This window comes from Erinaceus europaeus, chromosome 16 (genome assembly GCF_950295315.1).
Source record: "Erinaceus europaeus chromosome 16, mEriEur2.1, whole genome shotgun sequence".
In the NCBI taxonomy this organism is placed as follows: domain Eukaryota; kingdom Metazoa; phylum Chordata; class Mammalia; order Eulipotyphla; family Erinaceidae; genus Erinaceus; species Erinaceus europaeus.
Window position 1 is genome coordinate 1,666,938 of NC_080177.1, and position 26,811 is coordinate 1,693,748.

Below are 26,811 nucleotides of genomic sequence, written 5' to 3' on the forward strand. Positions count from 1 at the left end.
ATTGGGCTCTCAAGCATGAGGTCCTGAGTTCAATCCCTGGCAGCACATGTTCCAGAGTGATGCCTGGTTCTTTCTCTCTCTCTCTCTTTTTCTCTCCTTCCCCCTGCCCCCACTATCCCTCTTGTTAATAAATAAAAAATTGGGGGGTCAGGCGGTAGCGCAGCAGGTTAAGTGCACTTGGTGCGAAGCACAAGGACCAGTGTAAGGACCTGTTTGAGCCCCCGGCTCCCCACCTGCAGGGGAGTCGCTTCCCAGGTGGTGAAGCAGGTCTGCAGGTGTCTGTCTTTCTCTCCCCCTCTCTGTCTTCCCCTCCTCTCTCCATTTCTCTCTGTCCTATCCAACAATAACAATGTCAATAACAACAGTAATAACCACAACAATGATAAAAAGTCAAGGGGAAAATAGCCTCCAGGAGCAATGGACTAGGGAGCCCCAGCAATAACCTTGGAGGCAAAATAAATAAAAAGACACAGACACCTGTAGCCCTGCTCCACCACTCATAGAACCCCCCCCCCACACACACACCACCACCAGGTGGGGACCAGGGGTTTGAACCCGGGATCCTGGAGCATGGCCCCATGTGCCCTCACCAGGTGTGCTATGCTGACGTGCCTGGCTGCTGGGCAGCCCAGGGAGACAAAGCCCCAGGCCTGTCACTGCTCCCTCCCTCCGAGAATGTTCTAGACTCCTCCTTACCCCCCCTCCCTCCATCCCAGCTGCTCTTGTTTCCCTGGGATACTGAAGCCAGTGTTGCCAACTTTATTTTTAAGATGCTTTGCCGTGAAATAAAACGTGAAGGGGCCAGGGGGTGGTCCTCCTGGGTGAGCGCTCACATTACAGGGCACAGGGACCTGGGTTCAAGCCCCTGGCCCCAGCCTGCGGAGCTGGGCACTTCGTGAGTGGTGACAGAGGGCTGCAGGTGTCTGTGTCTTCTCTTCTCTGTCTCCGTTTAATAAATAGTAAATAAACCTTTTTGTTTTTAATCTTTTAAAAAAAATATATATATATATATAGTATTTATTTATTTATTTATTTATTTACGAGAAAGCTAGGAGAGAGAAAGAACCAGCCATCACTCTGGTACATGTCAGCACAAACATGGGGATCAAACTCGGGACCTCATGGCTGAGAATCCAATGCTTTATCCACTGCACCACCTCCCGGACCACTGTTTTTAATCTTTTATTTATTGGATAGAGATAGAGAAATTGAGAGGGGGGAGGGGGAGATAGGGAGACAGACTCCTGCAGCCCGGCTTCACCACTCGTGGGGACTGGGGGCTTGAACTTGGGTCCTGGAGCACTGTCCTGTGTGCACTCAGCCAGGTGCACCACGTAGCCCCAGAATAAATCTTTAAAAAGAAATAAAACAGGCAGGGATGTAAGCGCGAGGTGGTGGCGGAGGGCTTGGTCACCTTCCTCTGGGGCGCTGCCTCCTGCGGGGTAGTTTGCACGCAGTCCTGAGACCCAGGGAATGGCTTCTCTGCCTGGGCCCTGGGGAGGGGGGGCTCGGGTGGGCCGCCACTCCTCTGTCCTGGGGAGCGTTGCCTGCGAGGCCAGAGTGCTAGGGCGTAGGGTACCTGCATGGCCACGAGCACGGCCCGGGTTTGAGCCCTCCCCAGTCACCACCCCAGGGCCGAGGAGGTGGGTGGGGTTTGGGGGTGGGCAAAGGGGGTCTGGTGGGGGCATGGGGTCTACATAGGGCAGAGAAATGGGGTTCTCAGCAGATGTCCCTGAACCCCAGGAAGGGTGTGAGGGGAGGGGGCAGTGGGACCAAGTGAGGTGCCTTCTGGACAAACCTGGAGGGCTTCTCGGCTGTGGTGTCTGTCTTCATGAATGGATGGGTGAGTGAGTGAGTGCAGGAATGAATGGGTTTCCCCCCTCCCTGCAGGTGGAGACTGGGGGCTCGAACCTGGGTCCTTTATCTCTGTAGGTGTGTGTGTGTGTGTGTGTGTGTGTGTGTGTGTGTGTGTGTGTTCAGCCAGATGGGCACCCACTCCCACCTGCCCCTGTGGCCTTTTTTTTTTTTTTTAATGGATGTCGTCGTAGTTGGATAGGACAGAGAGAAATGGAGAGAGGAGGGGAAGACGGGGAGAGAAAGACAGACACCTGCAGACCTGCTTCACCACCTGGGAAGTGACTCCCCTGCAGGTGGGGAGCCGGGGGCTCGAACTGGGATCTTTAAAAGATTTATTTATGAGGCTGGGTGGTGGTGCACCTGGTTGAGCACACACACTACAGTGCTCAAGGACCCGGGTTCCAACCCCTGTCCCCACCTGTAGGGGAAGCTTTCACTAGTGGTGAAGCGGGGCTGCAGGTGTCTGTCTCTCTCCCTCTCTATCTCCCCCTCCCCACTCAATTTCTGTCTCTATCCAATACGTGAATAAAAAATTTTAAAAATGCACTTTAAAAAAGATACATTTATTTATTTCTCTGGAAGAGACTCACAGAGACAGTGAGAGAGAGCCCAGAGCCCTGCTCAGTTCTGGCTGATGGTGGTGCTGGGGGTCGAACCTGTGGCCTGAAGAGTCTCCCTCAGACAGGGAGATCATTTTTGCCGAGCCCCTGTGTTGTCTCCCCATTCTGAATCCATCCATCCGTGTTTGCCTACCCAGCCGGGGGGCAAATCATGCTTCTGGGAGTAACCACAGGCACCAACTGTGTCTTCTGCCTCCACAAGTAGAAACTAGAGGTGGGGGTAGCTCACCAGGGTGCCTGCCCTGCCATGTTCACGTTCATGTCCAGGGCCAAGCCCCAGCACCACATGGGAGCGCCGTGGCACCAGGAGAAACTCCATTGCTGCGATGTGTCTGCCTGTCTGTCTGATTTGAGAGCTGAAAGTAATGAAAACATTGGCCCAGGGCCCTTGAAACTGCGGTGGGGAGGGGCTGACTCTGTGCAAACAGACAAAATAGTAAGCACAGAGCTCGGCGGGCTCAACGCCAACCCCACGGCTCTGCCTGTCCTGCCCTGGTCCCCCCGCCCCCCCCCCCACACACACACACTTTTCTGCCTGACTGTTTCTGTCTGCACCTGACTGACCCCTTCCAGCCCTGAGCCAAGGACGTTTCAGAGGACAGGGAGGGCTGGGGTCCGAGTGCCTCCTGGCCTTGGGTACAGTCGACTCAGGAGCCCCCAGCCCTGGGCCCCTCTGCCTGCCTCTCCCCTTCTGGTGCTTGGACCCGGGACCTCAGCCTGCCCCCGAGTTTGTTCTGCCGCTGAGGGTAAGGGCATACTTGTTTAAAGACTAATTACTAGAGAGAGACTCACTCTGGTAGGAGCAATCGAGGTAGGCTTCCTGCAGGAGGTGGAGCTGACAGGAACTTGAAGTGGAAGGAGGGCCTGCTTGGAGGAGGCGCCTCGCTGTGCTGCCTCTGCCCAGCTCAGTCCTGGGGTCTCCTCAGCCTTGGAGGGTGTGGGGGAGGTTCCCAGTTCCCAGGCTCCGAGCGTGGCGTCACCCAGCCTGCCAGGCCCTGCCGTTCATGTCCTCGCCTTTTGCGGGTGGTGAGGTGCCTCCTGGCACTGAGTACTGCTCTCTGTCTCTGCATCTCTGCGCCCCACACACTGTGGCCCCAGCCTGAGCCATCACCGCCTGGCCCACTTCTGCTCTGGCCTATTTCAGCGCCAGCAGTGGTGAGGTCAGGGTGCTGATGGGTGACCCTGTCTGCCGGGTGACTGAGATCAGGAAGAGCCTTGGGGGTGGGGGGGATTGAGGTCAGGCGCCTGAGGCCTTGGGGACAGCTGCCACGGCCTGGAACTGGGTGGTGGCATTATGGGTGGGGTGGGGGGCAGGGGACCCTGGACTCAAGCCTCCGATTCTGCCAGGGCGCTTGGCCTCTCACCTCACCCAGGACAGGAAGGCCCGGTCCTTGAGTGTCACACACACCTGACTTGGAATTCATTCATTCATTCATTTAAAAAAAATTGAGGGGGCGGAGCAGGGAGAGAGGCAGAGAGACACCTGCAGCCCTGCTTCACCACTCATGAAATGAAGCGTTTCCCCCTGCAGGTGGGGACTGGGGGCTCGAACCGGGGTCCTTGTGCATGGGAACATGTGAGCTCAGCTGGGTATCCCCTTCCCTCCACCCCCCCCCCTGCCAGCTCTGCTGAGCTCTGGCTGATGGTGGTGCTGGGGATTGAACCTGGGACCCCAGAGCCTCAGGCAGGAGTCTTGCAGAACCCCTGTGCCGTCTCCCCAGCCCTTGTCTCTCTCCCCCTCCAGAAGATGAGCTTGCTTGTGTTCCTGTGAGTGAGGCCGAGCTTCTGCCAGTCCTGTGTCTGTCTCCCTATGTTGTCTCCGCAGCCCCCTTCGAGACAGTGAAGGAGACCCCAGCCCCAAAGCTCCCTCTAGTGCTGCGTGGGCTGGGCTTGAACCTGCGTCTTGCACACCCCCTTGGAATTCTTTGCATTTAAGGCCTTTTCTGCTTTGCACTCACCCTGGGATGGGGGTGCTTGGCTCTGGCTTCTGGTGGTGCGGGGACTGAACCTGGGGCCTCATGGCAGCAGGCGGGAAAGCCTTTGTGCTGTCTCCCGCCCTGCCTGGGCCTCCCTCCCTCATCTGCCCGGCCAGGGCCTCTGTGGGTCTGGCCTGGGGCTGCCTGGAGCCCGGGGGGAGGTGATGTTCCCTGACCTCCGGACCCAGCTTAATCCGTGATTAAGTGACCCTGCCAGCTGGGCGCGGGGGCTCGGGGAGGGCACCCCAGCAGGGTGGGGGGGCCGCTGGGGACTGAGCCACCTGAGGCCTCGATCCTGGGTGGGAGGCAGGGGCTGTCCCCTGCTGTCCCCTCAACCCCATCTGGGGGCTGGAGCAGGTGAGGCCGAGGGTGCTGGGAGGCTCGATCATTCTGATCATTCTGACCGCAGAGAGACTGTCCTGGCCACACACGCTGAGCCTGGCCTTCCAGGGTGGGGTCTGGGGTCTCATCTCTGGGGTCTGGGTGTGTCCCTGGGAGGGTGGCTGTGAGGTGACGGTATTTTTACCCACCCGTGGTGCTGGGCGCATGGCAAAACCCAAAGTGCGTATTTTCGGGTTAATTTTAACTTTGCACTTAGCTCCGCCCGCCCAGCCCAGCTTCTGGCAAGGAACTAAGCTCTCCACCACCGCCTTCGCCTTCTCCCCCTCCCCCTCCCTCTCCCCTCTCCCTCTCTCCCTCTCTTCCCTCTCCCTTCTCCCTCCCTTCTTCTCTCCACCTCTCCCTTCTCCTCTCCCCCTCCCTCCCTCCCTCCCTCCCTCCCTCCCTCCCTCTTTCTCTCCCCCCTCCTCATCCCTCACTCTTTTCTCCCTTCCTCCCTCTCCATCCCCTTTCACTCCCTCTTTTTCTCTCCCTTCTTCAACCCCCCTCTCCTTTTTGAAGGAGTACCCACTCCTAGGAGCTTGGGGAGCTGGCTGAGGCCTGAGTGGGGGCCGGGAGGGGGATGACACCCCAACTTGAGCCCAGCACTTCCTTTCCTTCTGCTTGACAGGCGACCACCCTCCCGCCCCCAGAGGACCCCTGGGCTATGCCTGAGTGTCCCCCACCTGCAGACAGGACAGCAGGGAGCCCCCTGCCGCTGCTGGCCTGTGACTGCCCCCCCCACGTGGGTCCTTGCCCCCCAGGACCGGGCTGGGCTGGGCTCTGCTTTGGCGACTGAGGAAGTGTAGGCAGGGTGGGGATGGTGGGGCGGGCTGGGAGACTGCCCAGCACCACATGGGAGAGCCTCAGAAACACATGGGGAGCTCCGGGGAGGACAGAGCAGTGCTGGGTGTCTCCCCTGCTCCCATAAGCAAACAAGTCACAGCAGTGGCACAGCCCCTGGGAGGATCTGCGCCCCCCATCAGAGAGACTTTTGGGGGGGGTTTTGAGACCGCTCAGCGGTGGAGCGCCGGCCTCTGTCCCCACAGGCTGCCCAGTCACTTGGCTCAGGGGGTCCTGAGTTCTCCTGCTGTCTTGGGTCGGGGGTTGGGGACGGACGGCACAGGCTCTGCTCCGCTTGTCGGGGTCGGGGACAGCACAGGCTCTGCTCCGCTTGTCGGGGTCCAGGGTCGGGGGTCGGGGTTGGGGACGGCACAGGCTCTGCTCCGCTTGTCGGGGTCCAGGACTGGGACGGTACAGGCTCTGCTCCGCTTGTCAGGGTCGGGGGTCGGGGTTGGGGACGGCACAGGCTCTGCTCCGCTTGTCGGGGTCGGGGTCAGGGTTCAGGACTGGGACGGCACAGGCTCTGCCCCACTTGTCGGGGGTCCAGGGTCGGGGGTCGGGGACGGCACAGGCTCTGCTCCACTTGTCGGGGTCGGGGGTCGGGGTTCAGGACTGGGACGGCACAGGCTCTGCTCCGCTTGTCGGGGTTGGGGTCGGGGGTCGGGGTCGGGGACAGCACAGGCTCTGCTCCGCTTGTCGGGGTCGGGGTCAGGGTTCAGGACTGGGATGGCACAGGCTCTGCTCCGCTTGTCGGGGTCGGGGGTCGGGGTCGGGGACAGCACAGGCTCTGCTCCGCTTGTCGGGGTCGGGGGTCGGGGTTCAGGACTGGGACGGCACAGGCTCTGCTCCGCTTGTCGGGGTTGGGGTCCAGGGTCGGGGGTCGGGGTCGGGGACAGCACAGGCTCTGCTCCGCTTGTCGGGGTCGGGGGTTGGGGACAGCACAGGCTCTGCTCCGCTTGTCGGGGTCGGGGTCAGGGTTCAGGACTGGGACGGCACAGGCTCTGCTCCGCTTGTCGGGGTCGGGGTCGGGGTCGGGGACAGCACAGGCTCTGCTCCGCTTGTCGGGGTTGGGGTCGGGGTTCAGGACTGGGACGGCACAGGCTCTGCTCCGCTTGTCGGGGTTGGGGTCCGGGGTCGGGGGTCGGGGTCGGGGACAGCACAGGCTCTGCTCCGCTTGTCGGGGTCGGGGGTTGGGGACAGCACAGGCTCTGCTCCGCTTGTCGGGGTGGGGGTCAGGGTCCAGGACTGGGACGGCACAGGCTCTGCTCCGCTTGTCCCCGGAGCTGAGAGTCAGCAGACAGCACGGCGGTGGAGTGCAGGCCTTGCGCCTCTGGCCAGAGGCAGACCCTGTTAGCTGTCTCTCCTGTAAATAAGCAAAAGGAAATAAGAGCCAGGGGACAGGCCGCGGGAGAGAGCCCCCCAGCTCGGGCCGTGGCACCAGGAAGAGCAGGGGTGCGTCTCCACCATGACCAGTTAGCCAGACAGCTGTGTGGCGGCCCTGGGTTCGAGCCCCGCTCGCAGCCGCCCCCTCCCGCCCGCTCCGCAGGTGAAAGAGCTTGTTCTGGACAACTGCCGCTCCTTCGAGGGCAAGATCGGGGGCCTCACGGAGGAGTTCGAGGAGCTGGAGTTCCTGAGCATGATCAACGTGGGCCTCACCTCTGTCGCCAACCTGCCAAAGCTCAACAAGCTCAAGAAGGTGGGTGGGGGCGGGGTGTAACACGGGGCGGGGCGTTCCGGGGGCGGGGCGTGGCGGGGGCGGGGCGGGGCGTAACACGGGGCGGGGCGTAACACGGGGCGGGGCGTGACGGGAGGAGGGGGAGGGCACTGCCCAGCTCAGAGGACCTTTACATCTAACAGCTGTTTCTCCTCTTTCCTCTCTCCCCATCCCTCTCCTCTTCCTCCTCTTCTTTCTACCCCTTTCCTCCTCTTCTCCTCATCTCCATTTTCTCTTCTCTGCCTCTCTCTTCCTCCTCTCCCCCTTTCTCTTCTCCCTCTCTTCCTCCTCTCTCTCCCCCTCTCCTTCCTCTCTCCCCCGTCTCTCATTCCCCTCTTTCCCCTTCTCTTCCTCTCTCCCTTCCATCTCTCTCTCCCCCTCTTTCTCTTCTTCCTCTCTCTTCCTCCTCCTTCTCTCTCCCTCTTTCTCTTCTCCCTCCCTCTCTCTTCCTCTGATTCTCCTGCTGTCTCTCTCTCTCTCTCTCTGCCTTATTCAGTTTGAATTAAGTGACAACAGAATCTCAGGGGGCCTGGAAGTCTTGGCAGAAAAGTGTCCGAGCCTCACACACCTGAATCTCAGTGGCAACAAAATCAAAGACCTCAGCACGATAGAGCCGCTGGTGAGTCCCAGGCTGTGCCCCGAGCCCTCTGTTGCCTTCCCGTGAGCTTGGGCGGCTTTTCCCCAGAGAGAAACTGAGGCTCAGAAGCTCAGGTCACGCAGTGGCCAGGAGGGGAGGAGGGGAGTTTGGTCAGGAGAACCCAGCACCTGGGAGTCCCCACCTGGTTCCTAAGCGGGGAGGGGGTGCCTGGCTGCCTCCCCGGCCTGCACCCCAAACTGCGGGCGTCTTCGTTTTACAGTTTAACTGCCTTTGACCAACAACTGCTCAGCTCTGGCTGTTGGTGGTGCCGGGGATCGAACCTGGTCTCCGCCCACCCCACCTTTGTCTGCCACCACCGTCTTCACTGCCCTGCCTGTGTGACATGTCAATCCCGTCCCTGAGGGCTGGTGATTGTTGTTGTTGAGACGGGGTTGGGGACGCTGGCACTCGCTCACTGACTCCATGACACGGGGTGGGGACACTGACACCCACTGACTCCATGACACGGAGTGGGGACACTGACTGACACTCACTGACTCTATGACACGGGGTGGGGACACTGACACCCACTGACTCCATGACACGGGGTGGGGACACTGACACCCACTGACTCCATGACACAGGGTGGGGACACTGACACCCACTGACTCCATGACACAGGGTGGGGACACTGACTGACACTCACTGACTCCATGACACGGGGTGGGGACACTGACTGACACTCACTGACTCCATGACACAGGGTGGGGACGCTGGCACTCGCTCACTGACTCCATGACACGGGGTGGGGACACTGACACTCACTGACTCCATGACACGGGGTGGGGACACTGACTGACACCCACTGACTCCATGACACGGGGTGGGGACGCTGACTGACACCCACTGACTCCATGACACGGGGTGGGGACACTGACAACCACTGACTCCATGACATGGGGTGGGGACGCTGACTAAAACCCACTGACTCCATGACACAGGGTGGGGACACTGACTGACACTCACTGACTCCATGACATGGGGTGGGGACACTGACACCCACTGACTCCATGACACGGGGTGGGGACGCTGACGCCCACTCACTCAGTGACCCCATGAGACACCTGCAGCTATACTCCACTGATTGTGAAGCTTCTGCCCTGCGACTGGGGACTAGAGCCTGAGTCTTTAATTTATTAATTATTTTATTACTTTTATGTGTTTTATTTTACCAGAGTGCTGCTCAGCTCTGGCTTATGGTAGTGCTGGGGGTTGAACCTGGGACTTTGGAGCCTCAGGCAGGGGAGTCTCTCTCTCTCTCTCTCTCTCTCTCTCTCATGTCTTTCTTTGCAAATTATTTACAAGTTTTTTTTTTTCCAGAGAGACGGAAAAAACAGGGAAAGTAACTGAGAGCCCCCCCACCCCATGCTGTGGGGCCAGGCAGGGAGCTTGGGTGCACGCAGGCAGAGCAGGCCCCTCCTGGGTGAGCTATCTTGCTGACCTCACCCTTTATTTTTTAATAGTTTATTTCATTTATTATTGGATACAGACAGAGAAATTGAGAGGAGGAGATAGGAGGGGGAGAGACAGAGAGACACCTGCAACCTTCACTCCTGAACTTCCCCCACAGGTGGAGAGCAGAGACTTGAACCCACGTCCTTGAGCACTGTACTGTGTGCACTTAACCTGGTGTGCCCCTTTCTTATTAAATCATTTCTATTAGAGAGAAGAGACCACCCCCAAATGCGCCGCCCCCCCCCCTCCCCCCCGTTTTCCATGTGCTCCTGTGTGCTGGGCTCAAACCCCGGGCCGTGACTTGGTGAACTTGTGCTGCTCGAGGTGAGATCTCTCCCATCCCCATCCAGAAGGTTGATTTCATTTTACTTGTAAATTTTATTTACTTATTTATTTTTAAATTTTTATTATTATTTTTTTTAACCAGAGCACTGTTCAACTCTGGTTTATGGTGATCCGGTGGACTGAACCTGGGACTTTGGAGCCTCAGGCAACCTGGGACTTTGGAGCCTCAGGCATGAGAGTCTGTTTGCAGAACCATTAAGCTATCTACCCTCCGCCCCTCCCTACTTGTAATTTTTTAAAATATTTATTTATTCACTTTTTTGGCCCTGTTTTTTTATTGTTGTAGTTATTATTGTTGTTACTGATGTCGTCCGTTGTTGGATAGGACAGAGAGAAATGGAGAGGGGGGGGGAAGACAGAGAGGGGGAGAGAAAAACAGACACCTGCAGACCTGCTTCACCACCTGTGAAGCGACTCCCCTGCAGGTGGGGAGCCAGGGCTCGAACCGCCAGTCCTTGCGCTTTGCGCCACCTGCGCTTAACCCGCTGCGCTCCCGCCCGACTCCCTTTACTCGTATTTTTTATGAGAACAAGAAACCCAAACATGGCTCAGCTCTGCTGTCAGTTGTCAGTGCGGGGATCGAACCCAGGTCCCTTGGGCAAGCAGGGCCTGTGCGACCAGTCATGCTCTTAGGTGCTTCTTTTGTAGTGCAGCTATACTCAGGAGGGCACAGGGCTTGCGTGCTGGGCGTGGGGCTCGGTCCCTGGCCACACGTGTCCCCGAGTGCCGTGACCTCTCCTGTGAGGCTGGGTGGGGGCAGCACGGTGGTTGGTGGTTCTGCAGAAAGACGCTCAGGCCTGGGGCTCCCAGGTCTTGGGTTCGATCTCTTGCTGCACTGTAAGCCAGAGCTGAGCAGGGCTCTGGGTAAAAAAATGATAGACAGACAGACAGACAGTGCTACAGGGCGATTTTGCCAAAGTGAGGAAACTGAGGCTCAGACTTGGTCCCCAAGGGCCAGCAAAATAGCTCACCTGGAGAGTGTCGCCTTGTCATGTGCACAGATGGCTCAGGTTGGAGCCCGGTCCCCACCCCATTGAAGGGAGCTTTGGTGCCGTGAGCCTTTTCTCTCTCTCTCTCTCTCTCTCTCTCTCTCTCTCTCTCTTCCTTCCTTCCTTCCTTCCTGTCTTTTCTTTTCTTTTTTTTCTTCCTTCCTTCCTTTCTCCTTCTAAGAGTTGGGAAGACAGCACAGTGGTGATGAAAAGACTTTGATGTCTAAGGCTTTGAGGTTCCAGGTCCAGTCCCCTGAGCTGAGCAGGGCTCTGTTTTTTCTCTCTGTATCTCTCTCTCTTGTTAAAATAAAATAAAGATCTATTGAAAAATGAACTTACTTTATTGTTCATTTGTTGGATAGAGACAGAAGATGAGGTGGGATGGGGAGAGAGGCACCTGCAGCCCTGCTTCACCATTTGTGAAGCTCCCCCCCTTCCCCCCCTGCAGCTGGGGGCCAGGGACTTGAACCCGGCTCCTTAGGTGCTGTAATATGGGAGCTGGACCACGTGCACCGCCACCTGCCCACCCCTGTTCAGTCCCTATTTCAAAATGATTCAGAGCTGGGTCTCAGAGGGCCCGGGGTGTTCCCCCGCAGCAGGGCCCCTGCTCAGGCCGTCTGGACGTAGGAGGGCACGCTTGGGACCCCCGTCCCACAGGCCTGGCCCTCCGGACCCCACAGAGCAGAGTGAGGCCTCGGGTGGACTTTGCTGCAGGGGGGAGTCTCGGGGGCCCTGGGGGTCTGGACCCTCCCTGTCGCCACCGTGCGGGCCCCGGAACACGTGGCCCCCCGAGCCCCTGTAGCCGCCCGCCCCTGCCGCCCGGCCTGTCCGCTCACTCACCGCCGCCCCTGCCCCGCCCGCAGAAGAAGTTAGGAAGCCTGAAAAGCCTCGACCTCTTCAACTGTGAGGTGACCAACCTGAACGACTACCGGGAAAACGTGTTCAAGCTCCTCCCGCAGCTCACGTACCTGGACGGCTACGACCAGCACAACACGGAGGCCCCCGACTCGGACGCCGAGGGCTACGTGGAGGGGCTGGACGACGACGAGGAGGAGGAGGATGGTGGGTCGGCCGCCCGCGCTGTCTGGCCTTCCTCTTTCGGTCTAAGTCTGTTTCCTTAGTTTTTCAGTTCTATTTTCTTTATGTGTTTACTAGAGAGAGACAGCCAGAAAGTTGACAGGGGGCCAGGCAGGGGCACACCTGACTGAGCGCACACATTCCAGGGCACAAGGACCCGGGTTCGAGCCTCCGGCCCCCACCTGCAGGAGGAAGCTTTGCGAGTGGTGAAGTAGGGCTGCAGGTGTCTGTCTCGTTTTCTGTCTTCCCCTCCACTCAACGTCTGTCGTGTAATAAAAAGAAATCTTGGGGGGGGGGTTGGACGGTGGCGCAGCGGGTTAAGCGCAGGTGGCACAAAGCTCAAGGACCGGCATAAAGATCCTGGTTCGAGCCCCCGGCTCCCCACCATCAGGGGAGTCGCTTCCCAGGCGGTGAAGCAGGTCTGCAGGTGTCTGTCTTTCTCTCCCCCTCTCTGTCTTCCCCTCCTCTCTCCATTTCTCTCTGTCCTATCCAACAACAATGACATCAATAACAATAATAACTATAACAATAAAACAAGGGCAACAAAAGGGAATACATAATAGATATTTTAAAGAGAGAGAGAGAGAGACATGCCTGTACTCCAGCTTCACCGGACGTGGCACTATCCTTCAGGTGGGGTCGAGGGCCTCGAACCAGGTCGTTGAGTATGGTAACACGTGGGCTCAATTAGGCGGGCCACTGCTTGGCCCTTTTTTTTGGTTTTCTTTTTTCTTTTTTTTTTTTTTTTTTTTTGCCTCCAGGGTTATTTCTGGGGCTCGGTGCCCGCTCCTGGAGGCTATTTTTTCCCCCTTTGTTGCCCTGGCTGTTTTATTGTTGTAGTTATTGTTGTAGCTATTGATGTCATCATTGTTGGATAGGACAGAGAGAAATGGAGAGAGGAGGGGAAGACAGAGGGGGGGAGAGAAAGACAGACACCTGCAGACCTGCTTCACCGCCTGGGAAGCGACTCCCCTGCAGGTGGGGAGCCGGGGGCTCGAACCGGGATCCTTACGCCGGTCCTTGTGCTTTGTGCTGCGTGCGCTTAACCCGCTGCGCTGCCGCCCGACCCCCCAGTTTTTTCTTTTAAGTAAAATAGCAACACTCACGGGGGAGACCAATAAAGTGTCCCGGCTTGGGCCCCGGTGCTGCTCTGGTGAAACTCCCCCAGAGTTGTCCTCTGGGTCTCTGCAGGGGGTCTGCGCCCCCCCCCTCCCCCCCAGCTCCGGTCTCGCCTTGTCCCGCTCAGAAAAGGGTGTTCTAGGAGCCGGGCCTCTGGCGTGATCCTTGCACTGGGCTGGGGGGGGGGGGGGGTCTCCTGGTGTTCAGTCCTGAGCAGGAGAGGCTCTGGAGTCCCCCTGGTGGCAGCATCTGGAAGGTACAGGTTGGGGTGCACCCCCCCCCCCACCACACACACACACACACACACACACACACACACACGTCTTGTGGCAGGCAGGACGGGCCCATTGTACACCTCGGATGCTTAAGTAAATCAATTGTTATTTATTTATTGGAGAGAGACACCTACTTCACCACTCATGAAGCTTCCCCCCTGCAGGTGGGGACCGGGGACTTGAACCCAGAGCCTTGTGCACTGCAATGTCTGCACTTAGCCATTTTTTAAAGACGTGTTGATTTGCTTAGTGGGAGAGACCAGAGCACGGTTCTGTTCTTGCGCATGTAGTGGCAGGGACTGAACCCTGAGTCACTTGAGGCATGGGGGGCGGATACCGGAGCAGCCATCCACCAATCATGCAGCTCGAACCCAGGGCTTTATATACAGGGCTCTATCCATGAAGCTATCTCCCTCCCGGCCCCGGGCTACTGGCTTCAGAAATGGGGGTGGGGGCTGGGTGCTTTTCAATCGGAGGTGGACTCCGTATTGTTCTCTGTGGGTCACTCTGGGGTCCCTGCTGGGTGGAGGGTGACCTGCCAGCGCCCTGGTGTCCCCCTGCAGAGGAAGAGTATGACGAGGACACTCCCACCCCTGCAGAGGAAGAGGAGGAGGAGGAGGAGGAAGAGGGAGAAGAGGAAGACGTGAGCGGAGAGGAGGAGGTGAGAGCCAAGGTCCCGTCTTCCAGAGTCCACACCCGAGTGCTTGTTGTAGTCGCCCGGCCCGTTGCCCTGGTAAAGTTAAATACAGCCATGTGCCCGGCCTTGGGTCCGAGCTCCAGCGCCAGCCGTGAGCCCAGCACTGGTGGAAACTGCTCTGCTGTGTCAGAGATGAATGGTGGCAAATGATTCCCATGGTTGTGGGGTGAGAGGTCCAGCCCCACAGTCCCCACCACCAGAGCTCCGTGTCCCGTCCCCTCTCTTGGAAGCTCCCCCGTTCTTTTTCCCTTGGGGAGCATGGACCTAAGATCTTTATGGGGGGGGGGGCGGAGGTGGGAGTTCTGGCTTCTGTAATTGCTCCTCCGCTGGACACGGGTGTTGGCGGGTGGGTCCGGCCCCCCAAAGTGACCCCAGGTGCCTGCTCCCTATTGGGTGCTCTGGGTCATTCTCTGACCTTAGTTTCAGACTCTGAACTGACACAGAGATGGGGGACGGGTGGTCTGGGGAGGCTGCTGTCACAGATGGGGGTCTCTTGCTTCCTCCTGGGGGAATGTCACCATTTCCAGACTGCTGACTCTTGGCATGGCTGTGCTGGTGCAGCTCCGGGCTTGCCTGCCTGCTGCCCCTGGTGCCTCGTGTTCTGGGCTGAGGTTTCACTCCCTCACTCCCTCACTCCCTCACTCCCTCCTGAGCCAGAGAACTAGCTCCCCGAGCAGGGTGTGAGCCAGGTTCTGATCCTGGCCCCCGGGGTGGTGACCTCCAGCTCTGATGGTGGAGCGGGGGATTGAACCTGGGGCTTTGCCTAACCATTGTGGTATCTACAGATTTTTTTTTTTTTTTCCAGAGCCCTGCTCAGCTCTGGTTTATAGTGAGCCTGGGACCTTGCTTTAGGAATGATAGGAGACTCTGTTTGTGGAACCATTATGCAATCTACCCCCACCCAGATTATTTTTTAAAGTTTTATTCATTTTTTATATTTTATTGGCTAGAGACAAAAATTGAGAGAGGCGGTAGAGGGAGAGAGAGACACCTGCAGCCCTGGCCCATTGCTTGTGAAGCTTCTCCCTTACAGATGGGGACCTGGGTCTTGAACCTGAGTCTTTGAGCCCTGTAATGTGTGCTCAACCAGGTGTGCCACCACCCGGCCCTCAATAAAAACTGATTTCTTGGGAAGCTTGCTGATGAAGGGACCGCTAATGGCATTCTAGAAGACTCTTTCCCGTGACAGAATTGAAGCCGGTCACCAAGTTCTTGCTCAGAACTGGGGGGGCCTGGACTTGGGGCGGGCTCGCATGGGGAGTATGAAGTCCTGTGGGGGCCCAGTCACACATGGTGGGAGACAGAGGGGGAAGGAAAGGAGACATCAGCAGTCCTGTTTTACTGCTCCCAGAGCCCCCGTGTGAGTGGGTGAGGAGGCAGGAGCTGGAGCCCGGGCCCTGCGTGTGCGCACAGGTACACTCAGCCAGATGTGCCTCCAGCTGGCCCCAGTCTCCCACTGTCCTGCTCTACTCTGTAGATTTCTTTTTTGTTTTTAATATTCATTTATTCCCTTTTGTTGTTTTATTGTTGTCGTTGTTGGATAGGAGAGAGAGAAATGGAGAGAGGAGGGACAGACAGAGAGGGGGAGAGAAAGATGGACGCCTGTAGACCTGCTTCACCGCCTGGGAAGCGACTCCCCTGCAGGTGGGGAGCCGGGGGCTCGAACCAGGATCCTTCCGCCGGTCCTTGTGCTTTGCGCCAAGTGCGCTTAACCCGCTGCGCTACCGCCCGACTCCCTTGTGCTATTTTTTATTAGTGGTTTAATAATTGATTTATAAAATTATAAGCTAACGGGTAGAATTCACGCCGTTCCTGCCACCAGAGTTCTGTGTCCCCCATTCCCTCCACTGGAAACTGCAATAGTTCTCCCAAGGCCACAGATATGAGCTGTTATTTCTAGAACTGTCTGTCTGTCTGTCTAGATTTCTATATATTTGCCCATTTTTCCTTCGTTCCTGCCTTTTCCTTTCTAGGTCACACCTACACCTGTTACTATTTCTGAATGCCCTTCTATTCTATTTCTCTTCTCTCTGGGTCCTGATGGAACTGGGGTTCAGAGCCCTCTGGTCAACTTCCCCTAACATTTCTCCCCCTCTGGGAGGATGGACCCAACTTTTTTTTTTTTTTAAAGATTTTAATGAGAAAGATAGGAGAGAGAAAGAAGCAGACATCACTCTGGCACATGAGCTGCCAGGAATTGAACTCGGGACCTCATGCTTGAGAGTCCAGTGCTTTATCCACTGCGCCACCTCCCAGACCACTGGACCCAAATTCTTTTTTTTTTTTTTCCTTTTTTCTTTTCTTTTTTTCTTCTTTTTCTCTTTTTCTTTTTCTTTCTCTTTTTTTTCTTCTTTTTTTCTTTCTTTTCTTCTTTTTTTTTTTCCCTCCTCCAGGGTTATTGCTGGGCTCAGTGCCTGCACCATGAATCCACCGCTCCTGGAGGCCATTTTTTCCCCCCTTTTGTTGCCCTTGTTGTAGCTTCGTTGTGGTTATTATTATTGCCCTTGTTGACGCAATTCGTTGTTGGATAGGACAGAGAGAAATGGAGAGAGGAGGGGAAGACCAGAGAGGGGGAGAGAAAGACAGACACCTGCAGACCTGCTTCACCGCCTGTGAAGCGACTCCCCTGCAGGTGGGGAGCCGGGGGCTCGAACCGGGATCCTTACGCCGGTCCCTTTGCTTTGCACCACATGCACTTAACCCGCTGCGCCACCGCCCGACCCCCTGGACCGAAATTCTTTATGGGGAGCAACAGGTGGGAGGTCTGGCTTCTGTCACTGCTTCTCCGCTGGCCGTGGGTGTTGGTGGGTGGATCCACACCCCCAGCCTGTGTCTGTCTGTCCTTTGTGCCAAGTGAGCTATTTTGCCGGCCCTTTCACTTTAAAAACATTTTCTTTATTATCTTCCGGATGGAGAAAGAGAAATGGATAGGGAAGGAGGAGGAGGTAGCGAGAGAGCTGTGGAGTGTTCTCCCTGCAGTGGGGGGCCGGGGGCTTGAACCCAGGTCCTTGTGCATGGTGGCAGCTGCATGCTATCCTGGCCTCATTAGCCTCAGGAGGTGGCTGGGGCGTTCCTGGGTAGGGAGGGGGCTCACAGATTCCCAACGGGGGACCCTATTCGCTGAGCCGATCCACCGCTGACACGCCGCCTGTCTTGTCTGTCCGTCCAGGAGGACGAGGAAGCATACAACGACGGGGAGGTCGAGGACGAGGACGAAGAGGAGGAGCTTGGCGGTAGGCCATCTGGCGGGGCTGGGGGGGTCCCTGGGGTGGGCTGGGGGACAGTCCCCCACCCACCTGCCTCTCCCCACCCCCCTGCAGAAGAAGAGAAAGGTCAGAAGCGGAAGCGGGAGCCTGAGGACGAGGGTGAAGAGGACGACTAGAGCCCGCTGTCCATCTGTCCGTCTGCCCGGACAGAAATCTCTGTGATTTGACTGTTTTTACCCCCACCCCCCTCCCCGTCTCCCCTGCCCCACCCACCACCTCCCCCCCAAAAAAAAAAAAAAACAACTTTTTTTCTGATTGTAAACGTTACCTTGGGCACCAGAGAGGAACCGTGTGTGGGGGCCGGAGGGAGGGGCTGGAGGGTGGAATAAAAGAGTATTTTTACTGCTGATCTTTTATTAATTTTCTTCTCCCCCACCCCCATGTCCCCTCTTGGGTATCTTTGGGGCCACGCCCTCTGCACTGGGGGCCCGGCTCCCGACACCCCCACGTGTAACCAGCCCCCCAGAGGTGGTGGTGGCGGCCACCCCACGTCCCTCTTGACAGCTGAGCCCAGGCTGGCGGGGGGCGGGCGTCACATGACGCCCGGAAGAGAACCTCCTTGTTGAAGACCCTCAAGACTGATAAGACCTCCTTGTCCTGGGGACCAGGGACGTGTTCTGTGTGACCACGTGTCCTTGCCTCCGCCTGCTACTGGGCCCTTCCCACAGCCTGGCGGGGAGGGGGCCTCTGCTGCAAGTAAGAGTCTTCCCTCTCCCTTCCTCCCTTCCCTCCTAGCACAGAGAGACTGACGTAAAGCTGTATTTTCTTACCTCGCTGCCCTGAGGTGACCGCCACCCCGCCCCAATGTACAGGCTCCCTTCTCACCCCCGAGCCCGGCCACTTTGGGGGGGCGGCCATCCCCGCACCCCTCTGCTGTATAAAAGGACAACCTCGCCTCACCGGGTCCGCCGCCCCCCCCTCCCCCAAGAGCCAAACTTTTGAGTTTTATGTCTGTTTGTCATTGATACATTTCAATAAAACTTTTTGATACAATTTTTTGGGGGATGGTGTCTTTGAATGCAGGCCGTGGCAGAGATGTTTCTGGGGTGCGCTCCAGGGGTGAGAGGGGCTGGAGGCGGGGCTCGCTTCTGCTGCCTGGTAAAATGTGCAGTGGTATCATGCTGGATTCTTGGGGGCTCAAAGCCTCATGGAGGGGGGAGTAAACCAAGAGAGTGGCCCCGCAGGTGGGGCAGTGGGTAAAGCCTTGTGAGTCTGGAGTTTGATCCCAGGCATTGCATGTGCCAGGGGGATGTTCCACTCCCTCCCGCTTCTCTCTTGCTCTCTCATTATTTATTGGATAGATACAGAAATGGAGGGAGGGAGAGAGAGATGATAAGAGTTCCCAGGTTCGATCCCAGGTGCTGCATACAATCAGGAGAGTCGGGTGGTAGAGCAGAGGATTAAGCGCAGGTGGCGCAAAGCGCGAGGACCGGCGTAAGGATCCCCGGCTCCCCACCTGCAGGGGAGTCGCTTCACAGGCGGTGAAGCAGGTCTGCAGGTGTCTGTCTTTCTCTCCCCCTTCTGTCTCCCCCTCCTCTCTCCATTTCTCTGTCCTATCCAACAACGATGACATCAATAACAACAGTAATTATAACGCTAAAACAACAAGGGCAACAAAAAGGGAATAAATAAATATTAAAAATACATATTTTTAAAAAGTTAAAGAAAAAAGAGCCCAGAGCCTTCTGAGTGGTGAAACGGCTGTGTACCCACCTTGCCCGGCCGGGGGGTGGGGTGGGGAGTGGGCTGAGCAGCTGGAGCCCAAGACGAGGGTGTCCAAGGCAGCCCCGCAGGGAGGGTCCGGCTTCTCAAGAAGTGGGTGGGTGGTCAGGACCCGGATAAGCACACACTATACACAAGGACCTGGGTTCAAGCCCCCGCTCCTCACCTACAGGGGTCTGTCTTTTTCACTCCCTCTCTATCTCCCTTCCCCTCTCAATTTCTTTTTATCCCATCAAAGAAAAAAGAAAAGGAAAAAATGGCCACTGGGATCGGTGGATTCCTGGCACCAGCACCAAGCCCCAGTGATAACCCTGGAGGGAATAAGAGAATCAAGTGGAACCTCGGAAATGTTCTAGGAAGTCAAGACGCCAACCGTTTAGGCCAACCTTGGAGACTTATTTTTAAGTATTGAGATGGAATGGAGAGAAATTGAAAGGGAAAGAGAGAGCCCTGTGATCACTGCTGGTGAAGCTCCCGCCCTGCAGGGAGGGAACAGAGACTAGATCCTGGGCCTGGGGCGTGCTAAGGTGTGCGCTCTAGCGGGTGGGTGGCTGCTGGTTCCTCTGGCCCCTAGTTCCTGCGCAGACGGCTAGGCGTGCGGCCATGGCTGGCTTCCTGGAGGCATCTGGCCCCAAGTCAGCGCTGACGGGGCTGGTGTGCAGACTGCCATGCTTTCCTGCGGCTCCCCCTTGGACACTCACCACCGCCTCCACCCCAGGCAGCCCTCCTTCCTGTGCGGGTCCAGGGAGAGCCCCAGCCCCCACCTGTCCTCGTCACACCCTCGGGCTCCAGGTGCAGGGTGGGGCGGGGGCCGTGCCCCCCAGGACTGCAGACCTGGAGCAGCCCCCTGAAACCTCACCTCAGACCGTCCTGACTCCCGCCGGAGCCCTCGGAGGGTCCCCCACTCACTCGCCTGTGGGCGCAGGTGCAATGGAGACTTGGCTGGGTGGGTGGTGGAGGGAGGGGACCCCACTGTCCCTAACAGCTCTAAGGGTTGTTCAGCCTGGTTCTCTGAGGAGGCAGGCCAGGTAGAGGTCGCTGGGAGGGGGCCTCTGAGAGTGCGGGGCTTGTCGGTGTGAGGTCCTGAGTTTGATCCCCGGCATCACCTGTGCTGGAGTGATGCTCAGGCTTGTGAAAACAGTGGGGGAGATGGTACTGAGGTTCTGCTGAAGCAAAGGGAGCTTCGGTGCGTGTCCTTTCTGTGTTCACTTTTTTTTAAAAAAATATTTATTTTCCCTTTTGTTGCCCTTGTTATTTTTTTTATTGTAGTTATTGTTGTTATTGATGTCATTGTTATTGGATAGGACAGAGAGAAATGGAGAGAGGAGGGGAAGACAGAGAGGGGGAGAGAAAGACAGACACCTGCAGGCCTGCTTCACCGCCTGTGAAGTGACTCTCCTGCAGGTGGGGAGCCGGGGGCTCGAACCGGGATCCTTACGCCGGTCCTTGCGCTTTGCGCCACGTGCGCTTAACCCGCTGCGCTACCGCCTGACTCCCTTTTTTCTCCTTTTTTACTGGAGCCCTGCTCAGCTATGGCTTATGGCGGTGCAGGAGATTCAACATGAGACTGCAAATCCTCAGGCAGGAGTCTCTTTTTGCAAAACCATTATGCTATCCACCCCTGCCCTCTGTCTGCTTTTTTTTTTTTCTAAAAAATATTTATTGTCTTTATTGATCGGACAGAGAAAGCCAGAGATCTGAGAGGAAGGGGAGATAGAGGAGAGAGACAGAGACACCTGCAGACCTGCTTCAACAGTTGTGAAGCTTCCCCCCTGCAGCTGGGGACCAGGGGCTTAAAACCCAGTCCTTGTGCCCTGTGACATGCGTCCAACCAGGTGCACCACCACCCAGTCCCTCCACTTTCTATTGGGAAAAATATTATTATTACTATTATTATTATTATTTAGAGAGGAGGACTGGAGAGACAGCACAGTGGTTCTGCAAAAGACTCTCCGCACTGAAGCTGTGAGGTATCAGGTTCAATCCCCAGCCCCACCATCAGCCAGAGCTCAGCAGGCTCTGGGCTCTTTGTTATTCTCTGTGCCTCTCCCACTAAAATAAAAATAAGGGCAGTGACGCATTTGGTAAAGTGCACATGCTCTCGTGTGGAAGGAACTGGGTTCAAGCCTCTCCCCACAGACCTGCAGGGGAAGCTTCATGAGTGGTCTAGCAGGTCTGCAGGTGTCTTTCCCCTTCTAACTCCTCTCTGCCACCCCCTTCCCCCTCAGTTTCTTTCTGTTCTACCAAATAAAATGGGAAAATAAAATAGAATGAGGGCAGGGAAAGGGCTTGGTGGTTCTGCAAAAGATTCTCCTGCCTGAGACTCCAAGGTCCCAGTAGGATGCTTGTAGAAATAAATAATAAATAAATGTTTAAAAAAGAACGTATGTAAAGCAAAGACGAGATTGACACTGACTGTGTTTCATCAGCCGATATCAGTAAATTAACACTGAGCTTTATCTTCAAATAAAATATCTTTTTTAAAAGCAATTTAATACTAATTTATTCCCTTTTGTTGCCCTTGTTTTATTGTTGTTGTAGTTATTGTTGTTGATGTTGTCGTTATTGGATAGGACAGAGAGAAATGGAGCGAGGAGGGGAAGACAGAGAGGGGGAGAGAAAGACAGACACCTGCAGACCTGCTTCACCGCCTGGGAAGCGACTCCCCTGCAGGTGGGGAGCCGGGGCCTCGAACCGGGATCCTTATGCCGGTCCTTGCGCTTTGCGTCACCTGCACTTAACCCGCTGCGCTGCCGCCCGACTCCTTCCCCCCTTTTTTTTTGCCTCCAGGGTTATCGCCTGGACTTTGCCTGCACTATGAATCCACTGCTCCTCTCCCCCTTCCCTTTGTATTTCTCTCTGTCTCTGTCCAATAATAAAAAATATATAACAACTTTATAATGTGAGTCTTTGAAAATAAGGGAGGGCTGGGTGGTGGTGCACCTGCTTGATGGCACATGTTGCAGTGCATAAGGACCAGGGTTCAAGCCCCTAGACCCCACCTGCTGGGGGAAAGAAAGCTTTGTACGTGGTGAAGCAGTGTCGCAGGGGTCTCTCTCCCTCTAGCTCCCCCTTCCCTCTAGGTTTCTGGCTGTCTCTATCCAATAAATAAATAACTAGAATTAAAATGTAAAAAATAATAATTAAGGGACTAGCTGGTGGTGCACCAGGTTGAGTGCTCACACGACAGGGCACAAGGACCTGGGTTCAAACCTCTGGTCTCCACTGCAGGGGGAAGCTTCACACGTGGTGAAGCAGGGCTGCAGGTGTGTCTCTCTGTCTCTTTTCCTGTCTCCCCTCTTCTCTCAACTTCTCTCTGTCTCTATCCAATAATAAATAAATTAAAAGATTTTAGAAAATAATTATTTTACTTTATCTTTATTTATTGGATAGAGACAGCCAGAAATTGAGAGGGAAGGGGGGGATAGAGACAGAGACACCTATAGCCCTGCTTCACCACTCGCGCAAAGCTTTCCCCCTGCAGGTGGGGACTGGGGGCTCGAACCCGGGTCCTTGTGCACTGTAACGTGTGCGTTCAAGCAGGTGTGCCACCACCCGGCCCTTTTAGAAAATAATTTAAAAAGATAAATTCTTTTCAACCAGCAAAACAGCTCATTTGGGTCCCGAGCCAGCTTTGCGCTGCCTCCCATTTTGTTTGTTAGACACCGAAGGCAGCACAGCTAACATGACTTCTAGCAGCTGACGAGGTGGCTCAGTGGGTAAAGTGTTGGCCACAGAAGCAAGAGGCCCTGAGTTCAACCCCTGGCATTGTATAGGTCTTTCTCGAGTTAATAGACAAATAAATATCTAAGTCAATCTTTTTGTTTTGTTTATTTTTTAATATTTATTTATTCCCTTTCGTTGCCCCCCTTTTTTTTTTTTTGCCTCCAGGGTTATTGCTGGGCTCGGTGCCTGCGCCATGAATCCACCGCTCCTGGAGACCATTTCCCCCCCCTTTTTATTGCCCTTGTTGTTGTAGCCTTGTTGTGGTTATTATTGTTGTTGTTGATTTCTTTCGTTGTTGGATAGGACAGAGAGAAATGGAGAGAGGAGGGGAAGAGAGAGGGAGAGAGAAAGACATCTGTAGACCTGCTTCACCGCCTGTGAAGTGACTCCCCTGCAGGTGGGGAACCAGGGGCTTGAACCGGGATCCTTTCGCTGGTCCTTGAGCTTTGCGCTACCTGCACTTAACCCGCTGCGCTACTGCCCAACTCCCTATTTTTATTTTTTAAGTAAGGACAGAAGGCAGAGCTACCACAGCACCAAAGGGAAAACACGAAAGGATGGGGTGCAGTGCTGGCCCCAGGCCCTGCTGCAGGCTCTTCTCTCTGACACCTTGATTCCTGTCCCCACAAGGCAGCTTTGTGTGACACACACTGTTGGCAGTTTTGGAGAGACCCCTCAGCACTGCTCCGCCACCCATGGAGTGAGTCCAGGCCGGCCAGGGTACAGCCCTGCGGTGCTGGGGCTCGAACCCAGGACCTCATGGAGCAAAGGGCACCTGCTTTACTAGGTGACCGCTCTGCTGCCTCTGGCCTTCTCCTCTCTCCGTTCTCCCCTTTCTCACACCCCAGGTCCTAGCGGGAGTTATCTTTGCTCTTCCCACCCTGGCGTCTCCCACCCCCGGGGCTCCAAGATACTCTCCTGAACAAAGACACTTCCTTCCGGCAGAGGAAGTCTGGGCCAGAAGATAAAGCAATCCCGCCTGGGGTCTGCAGGGAAACTGGAGGTCACTCTGGGCCCTCGGGCTCCTGGGCCAGCCCAGGGAGTGGCGTGTTCAGCTGACCACCTAGTCTGCCCTTTGAAGGGGTGCTCTCCAGCCTGGGGACAAGGGTGAGACTCACATCACGCCCTCTGTTTTGTTGTTGTTGTTTGTTTTCTGTTTTGCTTTGTTTTTCTGCCCAAGCCCTGTTCAGCTCTGATGGTGGTGCTGGGGACTGAACCTGGGACTCAGAGCCTCAGGCAGGAGGGTCTGTTGCAGAACCGTTATACTATCTCCTCAGCCCTCCTGAAAACTATTTTTCGGGAGAAAGAGACACCAGAGACACGCCGAGCTCCTGCATACATGGCTGGCGAGGTCTGAACCTGGGACCTCTCACATGCCAGTCCTGCTCCCTACCATTCATCTCTCTCCCTAGACTCACGGAACTGAAAAAAAAGTTATTAGGCGGGGAGGGTCGGGCGGTAGCGCAGCGGGTTAAGCACACATGGCACTAAGCGCAAGGACGCAAGGACCGGTGTGAGGATCCCGGTTTGAGCCCCAGGCTCCCCACCTGCAGGGGAGTCTCTTCACAGGCGGTGAAGCAGGTCTGCAGGTGTCTGTCTTTCTCTCCCCCCTCTGTCTTCCCTCCTCTCTCCATTTCTCTCTGTCCTAGCCAACAACAACAGCAATGACAACAATGGGAAAAGTAGCCTTCTGGAGCAGTGGATTTGTAGTGCAGGCACCTAGCTCTGGTGATAATCCTGGAGGAAAAAAAAATTTTTTTTTTTATTTGGGCTGAGGAGATAATAGCATGCATGATAATGTGTGCACTCAGCCAGGTGGACCACTACCCTGCCCCTTCTTTAGTTCTCTTATTTTAATTTTTAATTTAATTAAATTTGGATATATAGAGAGAAATTGAGAGGGGAGGGGGAGATGGAGAGGGAGAGAGACAGAGAGACACCTACAGCCCTGCTTCATTTGTGAAGCTTTCCCCCTCTAGAAAGCTGGGGACCAGGGGCTTGAACCCGGGTCCTTGCACATTGCTTTTTTTTTTTTTTTTTTTTTTGCCTGCACTAAGGATCCACCGCTCCTGGAGGCCGGTTTTTCCTTTTTTTTGTTGCTCTTGTTGCTGCTGCTGCTACTGTTGTTGTTGGACAGGACAGGGAGAAGTGGAGAGAGGAAAGGAGGACAGAGAGAGGGAGAGAAAGACAGACACCTGCAGACCTGCTTCATCTGCTTCACCTGTAGGTGAGGAGCCGGGCTTGAACTGAGATATTTACACCGGTCCTTGTGCTTTGCACCATGTGTGCTTAAACTGCTGCGCTACCACCCAACCCCCCTTTTTTAACTTTATTTTTTATTTTTTCCCTTTTATTGCCCTTGTTATTTATCGTTGTTATTGTTGCTGTTATTGCTGTTGTCGTTGTTGGATAGGACAGAGTGAAATGGAGAGAGGAGGGGAAGACAGAGAGGGGGAGAGAAAGACAGACACCTGCAGACTTGCTTCACCGCCTGGGAAGCGACTCCCCTGCAGGTGGGGAGCCGGGGGCTCGAACAGGATCCTTATGCCGGTCCTTGTGCTTCACGCCATATGTGCTTAACCCGCTGCACCACCACCCGACTCCTGGTCCTTAGGCTTTGTAACATGTGTGCTCAATAGGTTTGCCACCCCTAAAAAATATTACTTTATTTTTTTTTTTACTAGCGCACTACTCAGCTCTGGAATTAAACAACAACAACAAAAAATTTTTTTAATCCTCTTTCTCCCGAAATGTTTTCATGAACATAGAAAGCTTCCTTTGGTGGTTAGTTAAGTAAGCTGTTTTGAGAGTTTATTGAGAGAGAGAGGGAGAGAGAGAGAGAAAGAGGGAGAGGGAGAGGGAGAGACAGAGAGAGAGAGAGAGAGAGAGAGAGAACTCACCTGGAAGGTCAGAAGAGACCTCGGCAGATACTCCTCTGTAAGGGAAATGCCAGCCCCACCCACACAACCATCTCGAGGCTGCAGGAGCCAGGAGGGGTCCAGAGGGGCTGCCGGGATCTCTCCAGCCTGCTCTGCCCGCACACCCGCCGCAGACCCACGTCCACCGCCAGGTCTGGGGGCGCCCCCCAACCGCCACAGGTGAGAGGTGTGGACTGAACCTTGGAGACAAAAAAAAAGACAATACAAAAATAAAGAAAAAAAACAAGGACAACAAAAGGGAATAAGTAAATAAATACATATTTTAAAAAAAATTATCATCTGGGGCCACCTAAGTTGAGCGCACATGCTACAATGTGCAAGGACCCAGGTTCTAGTCCCTGCTCCCCACCTGCAGGGGGAAAGCTTCCTAAGTGGTGAAGCAGGGCTGCAGGTGTCTCTCTGTCTCTCTCCCTGTCTCCTCCTCCCCTCTCAATTTCTCTGTCTCTATCCAATAGTCAATAAATATTAAAAACAAACAAGACTGACCATGGACTTTGCTCCCTGAGACCTGGGCCCGGAGGAGGAGTGCTGGGGGCTAGGACCTTCCCTGACGCTCCCCTCCCCAGCCCCTGGCTCTCCAGCCTCCCCCACCCACGTCCCAGCCCCCACCTGGTCTCTTGCCCTAGTGGGTCCCCCAGAGCAGCCGTGTGACAGGAACCCAGGCTGCTGTCGCCTCCTGGCTGTAGGGCTGGGGAGGGGAGGGCCGCAGCTGCCAGCCCGCCCCCCCAGACTCCCAGAGTCCCGTGACCTTGAGCTCCCCACTGTCCCAGGCCCCACCCCACCCCATCCCACCCCACCCCTGCCGTTGTCCCAGCTTCCTTTCCATTCACTCACCTCCCAGCCGGGAGGGTGTGTGGGGGGGGAGGTACAGGCGGGGCTCTGGAAAAGCTGGGCTGACCCCACCATCCATGTTCTGTGTGCTCACCAGGTGCATCGCTGTCATCTCTCTTTCTCTCTCCCTTTCTCTCTCCCCACACCCTTCTTTTCTTTCTTTCTTTCTTTTTTTTGCCTGCAGAGTTACCTCTGGGCACTAGGAACCCACCGCTCCTGGAGGCCATTTTTCCCATTTTGTTGCCCTTGTTGTTGTTGTTGTTGTTGCCATTGCTATTGTCGTTGTTGGACAGGACAGAGAGAAATGGAGAGAGGAGGGGAAGACAGAGAGGGGGAGAGAAAGAC

The 26,811-nt window shown here is 55.8% G+C and overlaps 1 protein-coding gene across 3 annotated transcripts in view; it reads left to right on the plus strand.

The window, feature by feature from the left end:
- The window catches only part of ANP32A (acidic nuclear phosphoprotein 32 family member A), a 28,468-nt gene extending 10,873 nt beyond the window's left edge, over window positions 1-17,595 (plus strand). Inside the window, exons 2-7 of one of the 3 annotated variants that reach the window (XM_060175689.1) lie at window positions 7,221-7,370; window positions 7,885-8,007; window positions 11,678-11,876; window positions 13,828-13,946; window positions 17,152-17,215; window positions 17,303-17,595. In XM_060175689.1, the coding sequence (XP_060031672.1) occupies window positions 7,221-7,370; window positions 7,885-8,007; window positions 11,678-11,876; window positions 13,828-13,946; window positions 17,152-17,215; window positions 17,303-17,364 (717 nt within the window). In that variant the 3' untranslated portion in view covers window positions 17,365-17,595. The remainder of the gene's footprint in view (window positions 1-7,220; window positions 7,371-7,884; window positions 8,008-11,677; window positions 11,877-13,827; window positions 13,947-17,151; window positions 17,216-17,302) is intronic. The other 2 variants (XM_060175690.1, XM_060175691.1) reach the window with 2 other exon arrangements.
- The last annotated feature ends 9,216 nt before the right edge of the window (window positions 17,596-26,811 follow it).